Genomic DNA, 19,697 nt, shown 5'->3' on the forward strand with positions numbered 1-19,697 from the left:
GTGGTGTTGGGGCACAGTCGGAAGGGCAGGCAGTTAAAATAAAAAATACAACATCTAATAAATGTCATATGTGTATCATCTAATGGGGCGGGGAATAATAAAGACATTTTACTTGTAATTTCAAAGGAGATATTTTTTTCTGTGTCTACAGCTGGTGGCCAATTCATTTATAAATCTATGTATATATACTACTACTACTACTACTTTTGGCTGCTCTCGTTAGGGGTCGCCACAGCGGCTCATCCGTTTCCATCTCTTCCTGTCCTCTGCATCTTCCTCTGCCACACCAGCCACCTGCATGTCCTCCCTCACCACCTCTTTGGCCTTCCTCTTCTCCTCTTCCCTGGCAGCTCCATATTCAGCATCCTTCTCCCAGTATACCCAGCATCTCTCCTCCACACATGTCCAAACCATCTCAATCTTGCCTCTCTTGCTTTTTCTCCAAACTGTCCAACCTGAACGGTCCCTCTAATATACTCATTCCTAATCCTGTCCTTCTTTGTCACGCCAAACGAAAATCTTAGCATCTTCAACTCTGCCACCTCCAGCTCCACCTCCAGTCTTTTCATCAGTGCCACTGTCTCCAGACCAGATAACATAGCTGGTCTCACAACCATCTTGTAAACCTTCCCTTTACCTCTTGCTGGTACCCTTCTGTGGCAAATCACTCCTGACACTCTCCTCCACCCACTCCACCCTGCCTACACTCTCTTCTTCACCTCTCTTCTGCACTCCCCGTTACTTTGAACAGTTGACCCCAAGTATTCAAACTCATCCACCTTTGTCACCTTTACTACTGCCGTCCTCACCATTCCACTATCCTCCATCTCATTCACGCATATGTGTTCCGTCTTCCTCCTACTGACTTTCATTCTTCATCTCTCCAGCGCATACCTCCACCTCTCCAGGCTCTCTTCCAACTGCTCCCTACTCACACTACAGATCACAATGTCATCTGCGAACATCATAGTCCACGGAGACTCCTGTCTGATCTTGTCCATCAACCTGTCCATCACCATTACAAACAAGAAAGGGCTCGGAACCGATCCTTGATGTAATCCCACCTCCACCTTGAACCCATCTGTCACTCCTACCACACACCTCACCACTGTCCCACTGCCCTCATACATATCCTGCACCACTCCTACATACTTCTCTGCCACTCCCGACTTCCTCATACAATACCACACCTCCTCTCTCTGTACTCTGACAAACTGAAGAAAAAAGGGGAAAAAAGCTATAGTATGTTACAGAGGTCAAAGGTTAACTACCCTATCATCCTTGGGTTCACTTAACTCTTAACCCTGGGCTAACAAATGTTTAACGCTTCCCAACTCCAAAATGGGTTATCCCCACATTTTAACTTTAGGTTAGCTGGTCTCGGAGCAGGGTTAACCCTGTTTTGGGGGGGATTATCCCCAGAAAATCCGGTAAACCCAGAGCTGAAAATTGCCTTCACAAAATGGAAAAAAAAACCCACTCTGTCACATGTGCATTGTTCAGTTCAGCTTTTTCTTTAACTCATCATCACACTGTGGTGACGTTTTTGCTGCGATAACGACCATGTTGGAGCACCATTCTGAGAAGACACTAGTCAATACGGTCAAAAAATTTGCCACCCCTTCCAAAGTTCGGGTATTTGCGTTGGTGATTGGTGACAGGGAATTAAAGCCTACATGAAGTGAGGCATACGAATGGACCAAAATTGTATACGTCACTCATTTTCATTTTCTATATATATGTATGTATGTATTATGTATATACGTGTGTATATATATACGTGTATATATACTATATATATTTTATTTATCTATTTATATTAATATTATTAGTATCAGATATTCTACAACTTTATCCTTCATTCATTCGATCATTCACCATCAGCCACTTCTCCGGGGTTGGGTTGCGGTGGCAGCAAACTAAGCAGGGCACTCCAGACGTCCCTCTCCCCAGCAACGCCCTCCAGCTCCTCCTGAGGGATCCTAAGGCATTCCCAGGCCAGACTGGACATGTAGTCCCTCCAGCAAGTTCTGGGTCTACCCCGGGGTCTCCTCCCAGTTGGCTGTGCCCGGAAAACCTCCAAAGGAAGGTGCCTGGGAGGCATCTTAATCAGATGCCCGAACCACCTCAACTGGCTCCTTTCGACGTGAAGGAGCAGCGGCTCTACTCCGAGCTCCCTCCGGATGTCCGAGCTCCTCGCCCTATCTCTAAGGCTGAGCCCAGACACCCTAAGGAGGAAACTCATTTCAGCCGCTCGTATCCGCGATCTCACACTCTCTGTCACTACCCAAAGCTCATGACCATAGGTGAGGAGGGTTGGAACAAAGATTGACTGGTTTACAACTTTATCCACTATAGAGAAAAGAAGACGGGATGAAGCAGCAGAAATAGGAAGCAGAAAAAACCTTTACAGGGTTAAGAGACGAAAATTTGATGGTCGTTTTAGAGCATTTTAGATATGCCATCTACATTCAAATTCATTAATTTTTTTAAGAGTTCAACAGGACAGAGAGAATTCACTATAAAAGCTCTTTGCATGAAATGCTCACCAGAACAGGGGGATTAACCTGATGGGCAAAAACTTTAATGGTCAGAGGCAATGATATCAAAAGCAGAGAAGAGAAAGGAAAATCCCCCTTACCCCCTTCAGAAAATCTGTAAGCACTAGAAAAAAACATCAATCTGTGGTAAATGAAGCTCCTATTTCCAAAAAGAACATAATTTTATTACAATTTACAACTTCATTTAGCAGATGCTTTTATCCAAAGCAACGTACAGTACATCTGAGAGGTAGGTGACTTGTATAGCGTTAGGAGTCTAAGCCACGGACTCTTACAGGGGACTTGTCCAAACCAGGGTATCAACCCTTGATCTCCGGTGGGAAAGCCGGCATTCTTACCCACTGAGCTATCCAACTGCCTCCATGAAAGCTGGAGCAAGAGTTAGTAAACTTATGGAGTATATTCTCCACAGCGAAGTTCGTCACTAATCAAGACAGACTCTGACTGTATACAGGCAAATCGTCGTGAGTTTGGAAATCATTGTTTTGATCCACTCTACCAAAGAAGATGGCAAGAGAACTCACTCAGCCTTACATGACTTGCAAAGACCGACTACATGAATCAAGTGTTACAGACAGTCACTGACCTACTTCAGTCATATGGTTCAATGTCTCTGGGCTAAGACAGATGTGAATGAAAAGTGAGATGTGGCTTGCAAGACTGAATCGTTTGCACTCTTTGATTGAAAACTGTCTTGAAAAATGACCTGAAAAAAATAGCTGTAATACAACACCTTCTTTAGATGTCAACAAATCGTGTATTTATGCAGAAAATGACTCTTTTTTTAACCTTTTAACCCAGTCTTAGCCTGCATTATGTGTCATTTTCATTGAAGTGATGGGAATTGTAAAGTTTCATTTAAACATAAATCTAAAGAAAAGTTTTTTGTCTCTGTGCACTGCCTGTTGGCACCTACACCCTATCGGACTGGAACTTAGCTTGATGGCACTTACTCGTGTCGTTCTCTCCTACCTAGATCCTTGCCTGCGTTGTATCAGCTCTAAGATGTACGTCACTTTGGATAAAAGCATCAACTAAATGAAACTGTAAATAGAATAGAATACATTTTATTTCTCATTTGTACATACATACAATGAAATTCACTCTCTGCATTTAACCCATCCTAGCTGTGTAGCTAGGAGCAGGGGGCAGCCACCGATGCAGCACCCGGGGACCAACGCCAGTTATTTCTTCCGATGGCCTTGTTCGGGGGCACAGAGAGGAGTATCAGCCCTAACACGCATGTCGTTTTGATGGTGGGAGGAAACCGGAGCACCCGAAGGAAACCCATGCAGACACGGGGAGAACATGCAAACGCCACACAGAAAGAACCTGGGACGGCCTGGGATTCGAACCCAGGACCTGCTTGCTGTGAGGCAACAGTGCTAACCACTGGCCCACCATGCTGTGTGTAAATTGTAAAAGTTTAGCTGAGCAACTGACATACCTGCCACAATCCTGAGTTTGTATACATTCCACTTCACGAAAAAAAGTTGTGGTTAATATTGCTGTCAATTTTATCGCCCTCTATTTGGTATACAATTCTATTAGATGTCCGACTATTATTATGACCATAAAACATCAGATTTACCACCGGCTGAAATGCCAACCCTTGCCAATCCAACCCTTCATTTCCAAGTTTTCATGTACAAGGTCAAAAAATGTATGTTTGAATTGTCTTTTCAAACAATCATTCACCAACGGGGGTAAATATTGTGTGGTTTTGTGTGGAAAAACCAATTCCAATAGGTTTGGCTGTGTTTGGATTAAGATTTCCTTATTAATACAACTGAAAACTTGTCTTGAGAGAGAAAAGAATCTCGAGGCAGAGCTTTGCACACTTAACAAAAACAAAAGCAAAACAAATCTTACCGGCATATTCTGGGTCGACGTGAGGAGGGTAGAAGCGGAAGTTGATGAAAAAGGGGATGGGCATCCCATACTTGAACCACTCCACCACGTAGGGCTGGCCATTCAGGGGGTAGGACACGTCGCATCCCAGGATGATGCTCTCTCCAGCGCGTGCCGTGACAAACTGGGGTTCCTCTCGCACTCCGTGGGCACCTGGAAGGCGGGGGGGGGGGGGCAGTTAGGAATGACATGACAATGGCAAGAGTGATTCTGCACCGGACCGCGACATTGTCTGTGCCCTTCGATGCGGAGGAACGTTTTTTCATCTCAAGAAATCCATGTGGTGTATCAACTCAACGAAAACCGCGCTTCAGCATATTATTTACCCGGGTTATGTTGACTGGGTATATTTCAGCGTACTGTGTACTATTTTTAAGCTCCATCTCGCTCTGACTCACATCATTAATAATGCTCACACCTGGGAGCTGAACAGTAAATCTGCAGTCTTCTATCGTCGGCCACTGGACTGCTCCGGTTGAGCTGCTGGGATTTAAGTGTCATACTCAAGGACACCTTGACAGGCGTTATTAAGAAGGAAAGGGAGAATATTTCTCAGGTCACTCGACCTTTCCGGATTTGGTGTTAGGAAGGGGCTGGAAAAAATAAAAAATAAAAACCCCTCACCCTTCCACTGATGAGCTTGCTCATCTAACCTCCCGGTTATCATTATACCAACAAGGAGGTTAACACACACGGTTTCTGGCCAGTGGTTTACACCACTATAAGTATGGCGAAAAGCCACCACATTAAATGTAGGTCAGACTAAAGAAAATAGTGCAAAAGGGTCAGTAGATGAACACGAGTCCCACATGGTGTGTGTTATAGTACAGTGTCATCATCACTCAGAATAGGGGGCATGTGGAGCAAAGGCAAATTGGGTGAGAAAGGAACAGTTCAAGGGAAACAAACACTATTTTTACTATATATATATATATATATATATATACACTACCGTTCAAAAGTTTGGGATCACCCAAACAATTTTGTGTTTTCCATGAAAAGTCACACTTATTCACCACCATATGTTGTGAAATGAATAGAAAATAGAGTCAAGACATTGACAAGGTTAGAAATAATGATTTGTATTTGAAATAAGATTTTTTTTACATCAAACTTTGCTTTCGTCAAAGAATCCTCCATTTGCAGCAATTACAGCATTGCAGACCTTTGGCATTCTAGCTGTTAATTTGTTGAGGTAATCTGGAGAAATTGCACCCCACGCTTCCAGAAGCAGCTCCCACAAGTTGGATTGGTTGGATGGGCACTTCTTTGAGCAGATTGAGTTTCTGGAGCATCACATTTGTGGGGTCAATTAAACGCTCAAAATGGCCAGAAAAAGAGAACTTTCATCTGAAACTCGACAGTCTATTCTTGTTCTTAGAAATGAAGGCTATTCCATGCGAGAAATTGCTAAGAAATTGAAGATTTCCTACACCGGTGTGTACTACTCCCTTCAGAGGACAGCACAAACAGGCTCTAACCAGAGTAGAAAAAGAAGTGGGAGGCCGCGTTGCACAACTGAGCAAGAAGATAAGTACATTAGAGTCTCTAGTTTGAGAAACAGATGCCTCACAGGTCCCCAACTGGCATCTTCATTAAATAGTACCTGTTAGAGCCTGTTTGTGCTGTCCTCTGAAGGGAGTAGTACACACCGGTGTAGGAAATCTTCAATTTCTTAGCAATTTCTCGCATGGAATAGCCTTCATTTCTAAGAACAAGAATAGACTGTCGAGTTTCAGATGAAAGTTCTCTTTTTCTGGCCATTTTGAGCGTTTAATTGACCCCACAAATGTGATGCTCCAGAAACTCAATCTGCTCAAAGAAGTGCCCATCCAACCAATCCAACTTGTGGGAGCTGCTTCTGGAAGCGTGGGGTGCAGTTTCTCCAGATTACCTCAACAAATTAACAGCTAGAATGCCAAAGGTCTGCAATGCTGTAATTGCTGCAAATGGAGGATTCTTTGACCAAAGCAAAGTTTGATGTAAAAAAAATCTTATTTCAAATACAAATCATTATTTCTAACCTTGTCAATGTCTTGACTCTATTTTCTATTCATTTCACAACATATGGTGGTGAATAAGTGTGACTTTTCATGAAAAACACGAAATTGTTTGGGTGATCCCAAACTTTTGAACGGTAGTGTATATGTGTGTGTGTGTGTGTGTGTGTGTGTGTATATGTATACGTGTGTGTGTGTATATATAGGTTGTAGAGATAACACTCCTTCAGCTGCCATAATACTGAGCTGTCTTAGAAATACACAGTCTTGTGTGTGTCTCTCACAGGCCTTGGAAATTGTGTAGAAAGGTGTCTTCCAGTGACGTCAACGACAACCCAAATTTTCTGGCTTGCCAATGGGTTTCTTTATTATCAGAAAACGCAAATAACAACTTGAAATACATCTATCTGTATAAGAAAACACAAGTAACACCACATATGTACAGCTGTATATTGTACTGTTGAGATTTGCGTTTTCTTGTGCAACACAGCCTATCCAGAAACCAACAGGTACGTTTTCAAATCCCCAGCTTTCACCAGAGCGGCAGACACCATTTTATCGGCATTTCAGACACACACAGAAGATTGCTCTGTATTATGAGAGCTAATACTGTTACCCCTACAATGCAAACATATATATATATATATATATATATATATATATGTGTGTGTTTGTGTGTGTGTGTGTGTGTGTGTCTGTCCAGAAAAGTACGGTCCTAGGAACAGCTACGATACTGCTCAGAACCCTCAAACTCTGGTAGAGGACTTGAGCTTGAGAAAGACACACACCACCCAAAAAAAGGGTGAGAGGGAGATTTTTTTCCCCTCTCTTTTTCTCCTTAATTGTATCCGGCCAATTACCCCACTCTTCTGAGCAATCCCGGTCGCTGCTCCACCCCCCTCTGCCGATCCGGGGGGGGGTAACGTGTGGGAGGATCACGCTATTCCCCCCAGTTCCCCCTCCCCCCTGCACAGGCGCCCCGACCGACCAGAGGAGGCGCTAGTACAGCAACCAGGACACATACCCACATCCGGCTTCCCACCCGCAGACACGGCCAATCGTGTCTGCAGGGGATGCCCGACCAAGCCGAAGGTAACACGAGGATTCGAACCACCAGTGCCCGTGTTGGCAGGCGACGGAATAGACCGTGACGCTACTCGGACACCCGAGAGCTCCTCTTTTATATATAAAGAGAGAGTGAGGGTAATGTTGATAATCGTGACGGTTTCCCTTGAAGCCACTTGCAGACGGCTGAATCTGAATTGACTCGGATCGTATCTTATTCCGCTCATTTGCTCGAGATATAATAAGGGTGGCCGAAAGCTTTTAAAAGGTAACACGACAGGGCTGCATCTGCAGCTCAGCAGTACCTCTGCGTGCATATGCACACCTTTAACCCTTTTCAAAGGACTTCACACACTGTTGTTGGCTCAGTGAGGAGCCAGTCCCACTTGGAACAGTGCGTTTGTGGGGCAGCTGTTGGAGCGACGCATTGATTCCCGGCTAATTACTGTGTATCTTGCCTTTATGACCGGAAACCTGGTGTGGTAGCGTTTACCAGTCAATATGGCTAATCAGATGTACTCGCCGCTCGTCCCTCTGAGACCTGGAGGGAAGCCGAGGATCACTGGGCTGGTCTGTGTACATGACGGCCTACTGTGTGCCTTACCTCTCATTAGGGAAAACCAACAGGGGTGCTTTGTATCAAATTGTGTATAAGGGACTAATGTGACCTTGTCTGTTTAATCTGCAAACCTCATGGAAGGGACACGTTCTTTGTTCAATTCCTACGTTGTGGTGAAATCCATCCATCCATTATCCGAACCGCTTATCCTGCTCTCAGGGTCGTGGGGATGCTGGAGCCTATCCCAGCAGTCATTGGGCAGCAGGCGGGGAGACACCCTGGACAGGCCGCCAGGCCATCACACAGGGCCGACACACACACCCACATTCATACCTAGGGACAATTTAGTACGGCCGATTCACCTGACCTACATGTTTTTGGACTGTGGGAGGAAACCGGAGCCCCCGGAGGAAACCCAGCCAAACACGGGGAGAACATGCAAACTCCACACAGAAGACGAACCGGGACGACCCCCAAGCTTGGACTACGACCAGGGCTCGAACCCAGGACCTTCCCGCTGTGAGGTGACCGCGATAACCACTGCGCCACCGTGCTGCCCGTTGTGATGAAATGAACATTAAAAAAAAGAAGAAGAGAGAAATTCATTCATTCAGTCATTCACAAGACCAAGAATGACTCACATAAGGACTTCATGGCTGACGCTGACAGTTTATATGACATCTGGGAATTTCTGTCTCTGAGATTTAAAGCAGTTATCATAAAATCAAAGATTAAAAATGGATAGAAAGAAAAATCTAGACGCGCCAGTGAGAAATGAGGATTAGAGGTTTGTCTTGGCTACAGATGCACATAGCTACTTCTTCCTATCGAACGCCACCTTGGCTAGAAAAAATAAAGACTATTTCAACTATGACAATTACAAATTTATCAAAGATTACTTTTTAGCATTTGGGTTGGAGCGGCTGATGTTGCATCTACTTATAAAAAGTCTCATAGGAACATATTGTTATAAACAGTCATTGCATTTTGGGACTCTGACTGCTGGCTGGACATAGGAAGCCTCTAAACATTATGTAAAATAACATCCCTGCAATCAACCAGTTGGAAATACTGGCAAACTACAAACCGTTACTATCCACCGTATGACAAATAACAGAAACAGAGAGACAAACCTAAATCAATGGAGATGTTGCCCACATAATTGCGAGTTTGGCATTATTGTACATTGATTTTTTTGGAAGCAATTGCTGAAAACAATCTAGCCTTTCCGATGCTTTTTACACAACTACCTGCCTTAGACGAGCAGCGGGAGGATGATGGAGAGGATAAAAATGGCAATTTTCAAGAGCAAGATGCAGAACCAAGACGACGATGTTCATATAAGTTAACTTGAAGGGGATTTGTTGCAAGCAGTCGTGTTTTCTGTCAGAAAGTTGAATCAGTTCATCTGGACACGTTTACTGAGGGAAAGGTTTCATCATTCATCTTTTTTTCCCCCCTCTATTTCTCCCCAATTGTATCCGGCCAATTACCCCACTCTCCCGAGCCGTCCCGGTCACTGCTCCACCCCCTCTGCCGATTCGGGGAGGGCTGCAGACTACCACATGCCTCCTCCGATACATGTGGAGTCACAAGCCGCTTCTTTTCACCTGACAAAGAGGAGTTTCACCAGGGGGACGTAGCATGTGGGAAGATCACGCTATCCCCCCCCCCCGACCAGAGGAGGCGCTAGTGCAGAGACCAGGACACATACCCACATCCTGCTTCCCATCCGCAGACATGGCCAATTGTGTCTGTGGGGACGCCCAACCAAGCCGGAGGTAACACGGGGATTTGAACCGCCAATCCCTGTGTTGGTAGGCGACGGAATAGACTGCCATGCGCCCCGAATGCTAGAGGATGAAACGTTTCTTAACTTAGATGAATGATGAGACGATCCCCTCAATAAACGTTGCGTCCAGCTGAACCGATTCAACTTTCTTACCTGGATTATTGAGCATGCATAAAGACGTTGTGTTTAATGGTGAGGGATCTGTTTTTAGGATGATAAAAGAAACCAAGCAGAAAACCAAAAGTTCCCCTTGGAAATAAGCTACATCATTTTATTCCAACACTTGGCATTTTCCACCCCTGACGCTGCAAGAATATGTAGTCTGGAAGAACGCACACACTGCTGTAATGTTTTAAGCTCATTTAGGCGCAGCCTTCAATTCCCAGCACTGTTAAACAAACCTAAATTATTCACCTCACCTATCCCGTAACCTCTCGAGAGGTCGTTGGGGCACCGCTGTTGAATCTGCAACCAGTCCTCGCCATCTCCGTCTGTCCTCAATTGCCCTCTGTAAGCTGGCAAAGTCAAGGCCTGTCCACTCTCTGATGTTACATAGCCATCGCTTCTTCTGTCTTCCTCGTCTTTGCACACTCCTCACTGTGCCTTGCAGGATGGTCTTAGCAAGGCCGGAGCTTCTCGAGATGTGACCATACCGTTTCAGTTTTCTCTTCTTGACGATTGTCAACAAGTCTTCACGCGTTCCAATGGCTTGTGTAATCCTTCTTCTCACCTCCTCGTTCGTAATATGGTCTCGATATGACATGCCTAGAATCTTTCTGTAGCAGCTTATCTCCATTGCGCTTATTCTTCTTTGGAGATCTGCTGTGAGTGTCACGTTTCACGTGCGTATAAAAAGATAGCGGTGACTATTGAACGCATCAATCTGACTTTAGACTCGGTACTGATGTTTTTGTCTTTCCGGACTGGTTTTAACCTTGTGAGTGCCGCTGTCGCTTGTGCAATGCGGGAAAGGACTTCCGGTTTTCTCACATAAATTATTCAACCTGTATAAAAACCTCTCAAGCGCTCTCAAATGTACGTTCAGGGTGTCAACATTGGGTCACCATGTATTCCACCATGGCAGCCCACCGCACAAAGATTATGCACACTTATGCCAAAAATCGATTTTGGTTGTTATTCACTGAAGTATTTTTAAGTGTCGCCCAGTCAAGACAGTCAGAGATGTGAAGCGGCTGTGAACCAGCATTCCAGATCGTATTTATTGGCAGTAATATATCTCGCTTAAAAATTAGTGCCAGATCAGATGTCTCTTTCCAGAGGTCGATAAAAATTATAATTCCACTGTTTTACATGCACCTTGACCCCACTGCATGGGGCATATTTCTGTGGAGTGGAAACAGTGAAACAAAGGCATGTAAAAGCCTCAACATTCATTGTGAATAAGGGTCAAAATGAAAGAACATAAAGGTCTTCATTTTGGGCCGAATTATAAATTCCAAACTGAACAGAAACAATTTTGTTTGGAGACATTAAAGCCTGCATTAAAATACATTAGGAAGGATTGTACATAGAGACGTTCTTCCCAAATACACCAAAAACGCTTTCAATAACAACATGTTGAGTCTGAATTCATCATCACCGGCACAAGTTTACAGTTTGCAAGTAATATATAAATACTGTCTCCTTGCATTGCTTGAGCATTTGGGGGGGGGGGGAGCACGTAGATTAATGATGTGATGCATGTGTGTGCTTTCGTGCTTCCTGGCAGAACAGGATAATAACAAGGGCTGAACAGGACCGCTTTTCCAAGTAGTGAGTGCCCCCCCCACAACCACCCACCCACACACACTACCCAAAGCGGCCCTATGTGTTGATTGGCTGCTGGTGACATCACCACAGAAAGCGCAAAAACAGGCCCCTTGGAAGGTATGACTTCACTGTTTATACTGATGAGACAGAGAGAGAGCAAGGGGGGGGGGGCAAGATAGAAAGAGAAGAAACTGTAAAGATGGAGGGAGGAGAGAAGAGAAGAGAGGGACAGAGAGAGAGAGAGAGAGAGAGAGGAGATGTAACATGCTCCCCTCCCTCAAGGGTAAAGCTCATTTACAATGAAATACCAGGGGGAGTGGGATCATCACAAGGTATAACCACTGGTGCACAGACTACTGATGGTGCATGTGTAGGGATGGAGGGATGGGGGTAATGCGTGACAGGCAGCGACTGCTGGAGTGGAAGTGAAATCACGTTATTTCGAGAGTGCTATCTGCAACATCTGTATAAGGCAAGCCAAGACACAAAAAAGAATGTTGTGCCAATGCTATTGTGAAACGGCAATGTCCGAAAAGACCTTACCAATATCCAGTTAACGAAAAGGCAGTTTGTTAAGTTTCTTTTCTGTTATGCTCCCCACTGTAACGATTGGGACTCATTTTCAGCCCGGACTTTCACATTGCTGACTGTCCCATGAAGCACTATCTTTCTTTTACTCGCTTCAAGTAACAAATTAAACCCTTAATGGTTACTTAGTATGATGCAGAAATGCATAATGATACACATATAATGAATTAATTAATTTACACGTGAAAAATTTAAACATTTTATGCAGGACTTGGTACTGCATGTATAAGGACACTCAGCAAACCTCTCTACCTGAGAGGGTCTCTGCTAGTTTCTGGCAGTGCACCAGCAATGACAACCAGCAGACTTCTGAGTGACTACAAAAATGAAAAATAAATGAGATTTTTACACAAAGCAACATCAATTATTGATAACTTTACAAGGTCGATGAATAATTTGATATGGGCTGTTACACTTGCATTTGCAAGCAGGAGACCAACTTTATCTTATTTCTAAATTGAAATTTTGTTTCCAACAGAAATAAATCAGATAAGAGCCCTCTGAAAGTGTATTTAATGAAAGCATTAATAATTGCCTGCAGAGTAAATCAAGGCAGGCTATAAGTCATTAGGAGCATATGATATGACAGCACGCAAGACTACAACTGTTTTCTTAGCTCTGTGTTTTCTTCTTCTTCTTGTTCACAAGGTAACATTATGCAGCGCACATTAGCTGTAATAAAGTTGACCCCTTATAGGTCAATAACACACCACAATTTAGATAGACTCTGGCCTCTTTCTCTCAGTCAGAGTGTCTATTATTTATTGTAGAAGGTGGAAGGGCATAGCCGGGGGGGTTGTGACTCGTATCACATCACACAGCCAAGCGTATGACAACCTTCATTCAAAATTTTTAGAAATGAAGTGCAACAATACATACAAACTATTCAGCACTCTACAAACCCCAAAGCCTTAAAAACTCTTCATGTGTGTGAACTATATAGTTGTCAAAACTGCTGAACCTCTCTTTATTTATTTTTGGTTCTTTTTTTCATTCGTTTTATATTTTATTTACCTCATAACCCCTGGCATATTGTCTGTATATATTGGTGTTGATTGACATTGTTTATTCTTGCAATTTATTAACAAAATTTGTTTTAAAAAAAATCCATGGTTGTAATGTGTATTAATGTTAAATAGTGAAGAGAAAAATGGACTCACTTCCTCAATAAATTTCATGCAGCATTGATGCTTTACCCTTCGACAATGGCCTGGCGGCCCGTCCAGGGTGTCTCCCTGCCTGCCACCCAATGACTGCTGGGATAGGCGCCAGCATCCCCGCAATTCTGAGAGCAGGATAAGCGATTTGGATAATGGATGGATGTACTGACGCAGTTATAACTACAGAAGCAACGCTTAGCTAAAATTCAGTACTTTGCCTATAGATCGAATGCTAAAATGTCAAGATAAGCACCAGGGGTGATGTCTCTGACTTAGACGTGTCCAAGTACATCAGTGTTCAGTGAAATTAAGTTGTTTTCGTGTTGTGTAGACCTTTAACTGCAGTGTTTCCCCACACATGAACTTTACTTGGGCAGGCTACCCAGGTATGTTAACGGTGGCCAAAGCATAGACGAGTTTTCCCGCCCTTACCAAGGGCGCCGGGGTGGGTGCATCGTTCTTCCGGTCTAAACATCTGTAGTCGGATGTAAACATGCAAGCCTAGATCTGCGATATCCTCAACAACATTAAACATAAAAAATGGCTAAATACGGGAGGTCCCCGATTTACGAACGGCCTTACTTACGAACAGACCCCCGTAAAGCCCTGGCTAAATACAGGAGGTCCCCGATTTACGAACGCCCGTACTTACGAACCGACCTTCGTAACGCCTATTATTTAAAAAAATCGAGTTACACACAACGGTTCGTACTAACGAACGGACGGACTACTTTGCGCGACCCTCAAAACACTGCTCGGCCCGAGGGAGAACTACGCCGTGGCCTCAAAGCCGCCAAACGCGACCCACTCCCGGGACAGAGGCAGGGCGGAGGGGGGGGGAGTTTGAAACGCAAGAAATTTTTCTTTAAATTTTTTTTATACCTATACACACATTCCCTCTCTCAATATAATATTATTGTAAATACCGTAATGTCGTTAGATTCAAGGGCGTAGGAGATAGTTTTATTTTGGGGGGGGCAAACCCCTGTAGGAGGGTCCGGGAGCACGCTCCCCCGGAAAAACGGGTTTAAAGTGCCATTTTACGACAGTTTTCAGCAAAGAAAAACTGTTTCATGACCATACGATAGATTATGGATATTATTGTAAACTACTGATAAGACACGTTAGCCCCTAGTTAACGGGTCTGACCCTTTAGCCGAGCGGTTAGTGATGTCGCCTTGTGGTGCAGTACACCCCGTATCGAATCCCGCACCGGGCAAGAAAATAACCGCTTACATTGGTGGCAGCGGCGGGATCCGGAAGTGCGCAGATCCTCAGAAGTCTCTTCGGAGCGCGGGAAGAACAAAGCGCGAGGGCGCGCTTCCGGGAGAGGGTGACGACTGTAAAGTAGTAATAGCACCCTGAAATGAATGTAAATGCGTTATAAAACGTCGTATTCACAATACGGTTGCTATAACCCGTCCCGCATTAACGTTATAACCTTTACAGTTTATTGACGTGACTGTCGCCACGTCTCTGCTAGCTAACGTTAGCCTTCCCGCTCACTGACTAGCATTGACCGGAGTTAGCAAAAACACTACTACGATACCATACATAGGTCTCAACCTCAGGCGTCATCATAACGACGCGTTATCTTTTAAAAATGGGTAAGTACACTTTGTTAGTGAGGGAGTTTACACACCTGTGAGTGGTGAGGAACACGGGAGGATTCACCGATGCTGCCTTGAAGAGTTATGAGCGCCGCTGCCACGTCACCGTAGTGACGTATCAGCGCGCCGCCACGTCACCGCAGTGACGTATCAGCGCGCCGCCGCCGATACCAACGACATGGGGAGGAGGGGGGGGGTTTATTTTTATTTATTTTTTGTTAATACTGTTACATATTGTGGGATGGGGATGACATGAATGCTGACACGTACAGGGAGCATATGTCCACTATTATATATATTTATGCATTTATCTAGTAGTGGATGTGCTTGTTTATTGGGGGCTACTTTTTCACCCCCCCCCCCCAATTTTTTTTTACAGTTTTTTTCTGAAAGGCTCCTAATATACTAGTGGCTGTTATCATCATGCGATCATCGACCTCATAGATTTATTTTTGTGTCAACCTTGTTTACTTATTTATTTTATTTTCTCTTTTTGCATTGTATTATATCTAGACTGTAATTATTACGTTTTTTATGTTTTGACTCTCCCCTGTACTGAACTTCTGACATTGTATTGTTTCAATGTAAAAAATGTACATGATAAAAAAAAATTGCAAACTACTAATAAGACACGTTAGCCCCTAGCTAACGGGTCTGGCTCTTTAGCCGAGCTGTTAGTGACGTCGTCTTGTGGTGCAGTACACCTCGTATCGAATCCCGCACCGGGCAACAAAATAACCGGTTACAAAATGAAAAATAAAGATTACGACTTGTTTTCCCTTTGTGCTATGGCAGTTACAAGGACACAGGCTGGCTTTAGCTCAGCTTAGACTGCGAACTTTTGATGCATTTACTCAGCAGGGTAAGTGAATTTTATCTTTACTTCAGCACTAAATATCTTTTTGCATCTAATTTCTGTATAGTGGATTCAAAGCCAAGTGTCTGTTTTTGCAGGTTGGGGAGCAGACTTAAAAGGGAGCACCTGGTGCATGTCTGCGACTATCAGTAAGTGGACCATCACCAGAGGTGCTGGAGCTCTGAAAAACCTACAAACCTGACAAACAGTGCCATCTTTGTACACACTAGAGTGTTTATTTATTTATTTACTTTGTCTTACTCTTCCTACGTTGGGGGATGGAGGGGAGGGCTGGATCTGTGAAATGCATTATGTGAAATTAATAGAAATTTAACATAATAAATCAAAATATTGTGTTAAAGGTCACACGTATTTGTTGTTTGTCGCATGTAGTAGACCATATTTGTGCCGGCCACCACCGCCTCCGCCACTATATTTCAGACCTGTGAGAAACACTGAACTGTAGGTGTATGTCAGCCTCGGCCTCAGCAAAACAGACAAGATAAGAAAGCCCACTGAGCCTGAACACCCAGTGTCTGACAGAACTGTCCCAGAAATCTTGCATTAGGGGGATTTATCCTGGTGTCCTTTTGCGGCTTTGGCTATCAGACACTGGCCCTGTGAACTCCACCATCAACTTCTGCAGAAGTCTGGGGACGGGATACTTGCCATCCTGTTGGGGTTATCTGGCCAAGGAGTCACAGCAGTACTGGTAGACGGCAGACACCGCACAATGTCAAATTAAAGACGTGGCTGTCAACTTGGGACTGCAAACCTTTGCTCTTTTAACTGTTCGAGACGCTCTCTGGCCTGAGAACAGTCTGAGCCAAATGAAAGCAGAGTGAATGATTTGGTTTTCTGGGAACGTCCACTCACACACAGGCCACCACACACGTTAAATGAGTGGAAGTGTTTGGTACAGATGTAACATGTCAATCATTTGACAAGAATCACCCCCCCCCCATTTTCTTCTCCCCAATTGCATCCGTCCAATTACCCCACTCTTCCGAGCCGTCCCGGTCACTGCTCAGACTCAGGCTGCAGACTACCACATGCCTCCTCCCATACATGTGGAGTCACCAGCCGCTTCTTTTCACCTGACAGTGAGGAGTTTCACCAGGGGGGATGTAGCGCGTGGGAGGATCACGCTATTCCCCCCAGTTCCCTCTCCCCCCTGAACAGGCGCCCCGACCAACCAGAGGAGGCGCTAGTGCAGCGACCGGGACACATACCCACATCCGGCTTCCCACCCGCAGACACGGTCAATTGTGTCTGTAGGGACACCCGACCAAGCCGGATGTAACACGGGGATTCGAACCGGCGATCCCCGTATTGGTGGGCAACAGAATAGACCGCCACGCTACCCGGACGCCCACAAGAATCACCTTTTAAATAAAACAGTTGGACAATAACACTACTTTAATGTTACGACACGTTTTTGTTCCATTTCTAACTTTAAAATGTGTCGTCATCATGAAAGAGGGAATTATTTTATAAAGACTAATAACATTTGCGTCCATCCATCCATCCATTATCCAAACCGCTCATCCTGCTCTCAGGGTCGCGGGGATGCTGGAGCCTATCCCAGCAGTCGTTGGGCGGCAGGTGAGGAGACACCCTGGGCAGGCCACCAGGCCATCTTAAAATATAATTCTGATCCACTAAGGTTTGGTAGCCTCAGTTTCAAGTCAAAGTGCACACCTGATTCAAGCTGATGTGTCAAAACATGACATCATCCCCTAAAATAGAACAGTAGTGAATCTACTCCACTGACTATTAGATGACTGAGCACAACTGAAAAAAATCACTGCATTTATAGGTGCTACAGGAGGGTCAAAAAACAGCATCGAAAAACGCCTTCGAAACCCCAAAAAGCTGTGCAAGAAAAAAAAAAGCTAACATATAGCAGCTCTGTTCCCCTGCCTCGAGATCAAAGACACATACAGTCCAGTACAATGCAGTAAAGTACAGTACACTGCAGTACAGTACAGTACAGTCCAGTCCAGTACAGTACATTGCAGTGCAGTACAGTCCAGTGCAGTGCAGTACAGTACATTGCAGCACAGTACACTGCAGTACAGTACAGTCCAGTCCAGTCCAGTCCACTGCAGTACAGTACAGTGCAGTGCAGTACAGTACAGTCCAGTCCAGTACATTGCAGTGCAGTACAGTCCAGTGCAGTGCAGTACAGTACATTGCAGTACAGTACAGTGCAGTACAGCACAGCACAGTACACTGCAGTACAGTCCAGTCCAGTCCAGTCCAGTACAGTACATTGCAGTGCAGTACAGTCCAGTGCAGTGCAGTACAGTACATTGCAGTACAGTACAGTGCAGTGCAGTACAGTACAGTACAGTCCAGTACAGTACAGTGCAGTGCAGTACAGTACAGTGCAGTGCAGTACAGTACACTGCAGTACAGTACAGTGCAGTACAGTTTCAGTACAGTACAGTACAGTACACTGCAGTACAGTGCAGTGCAGTACACTGCAGTACAGTCCAGTACAGTACAGGACAGTACAGTACTGGATCAATTAAACAAACTGTGCAGAGCCACAGGAACTTTCTTCTTGCAGTGAGCGGGGCCCGTCTGGACAGAGAGGTGGTGAAAATGAGTCGTTAAAGCTGCTTTGTGTTTCAGCCTGTTTAAACGGGCAGGGTTGAAGAAACCGTATCAACTAAGTAAGAATAACGACGTGGGCTTGAGTGTGTTGCATTGCTTGTCCACGTTTATTTAGGTGAAAAGCTGACCATCGATACAACCCCCCCCCCTAAATGTATCACAGTGGCTTAACAAAGGCGACCGTTACACTGAAGGCTGGGCAAGACTTGACCTAGTTCTGCTTGCATACCCTCAGACGAACAGCCCTCATCACCCGGAATTCAAGAGGCAGCATTCCTGGGTGGGCGCAGCATCTGATCCTCGCAACGGCACTGAAACAATGCTGTGGGCTGCAACGGCACGAGCGCTGACTTACTACTGTACTCTGTATCGGAGAGGAAATGTAATCCAATCATTTCAGGACGAGGTTTAACAGAGACGATACAGCACTGCCAGCTTTTCCAGACCACCCCCACCCTCCCTCAATTCACGAGAGCAGGACATGTGGAGAAGATAGAGCCCCTTTTCCACTGCACGGTACTGGCTCTATTCGACTCTACTCGCTTTACTTGGGATTTGGTTTTCCACTGCAGATAGTACCCCTCACGGTGAAGCCCCGCTGGTCGTTTTTGGGCGAGCTGACTATCTCTTCCTCCCTTGTCTACCAGCGGCCCACACCAGTGTTTTATTTTCCAAAAAAAAAAAAAAAAAAATCAACAAGACCAACTCTAAATGTGTGCAAGTTTCGTAAGACTCACTTTGGCATTTCCTGGTTATAAACAAGAGCTGTTCAATTTCTCTCTGACCAATCAGTGGTCAGATTTTATTTATATTTAAATAAATATAAATTCATTTTATCTATATTTTTCTTTATATTTTTTTTTAATATTTTATTTATTTTTAAATTTAAATATTTTTATTTATTAATTCATAAGATTTTACTGAAATTTAAATACAAATAATTTTTATTTATATTTTTACTTATATTTTATTTATTTAAATAAAAAATTTTTTTATTTATTCATAAGATTTTATTTATATTTAAATAGAAATACATTCTATTTATATTTTTATTTATATTTTATTTATTTCTAAACTTAAATATTTTTATTTATCTATTCATAAGATTTCATTTATATTTAAATTGTATTTATATTTTTATTTATATTTTATTTATATTTAAAATTAAATATTTTTATTTATTTAATTTATAAGATTTTATCT

The 19,697-nt window shown here is 44.0% G+C and overlaps 1 protein-coding gene across 1 annotated transcript in view; it reads right to left on the bottom strand.

Annotated features, from left to right (window-relative positions):
* igsf9bb (immunoglobulin superfamily, member 9Bb) overlaps positions 1 to 19,697 on the bottom strand; it is a 198,418-nt gene that overhangs the window by 138,490 nt on the left and 40,231 nt on the right. The window contains exon 2 of the mRNA XM_056284763.1: positions 4,434 to 4,625. Within this exon, the coding sequence (XP_056140738.1) occupies positions 4,434 to 4,625 (192 nt within the window). The remainder of the gene's footprint in view (positions 1 to 4,433; positions 4,626 to 19,697) is intronic.

The sequence above is a fragment of the Lampris incognitus genome, chromosome 8 (assembly GCF_029633865.1).
Source record: "Lampris incognitus isolate fLamInc1 chromosome 8, fLamInc1.hap2, whole genome shotgun sequence".
Lineage (NCBI taxonomy): Eukaryota > Metazoa > Chordata > Actinopteri > Lampriformes > Lampridae > Lampris > Lampris incognitus.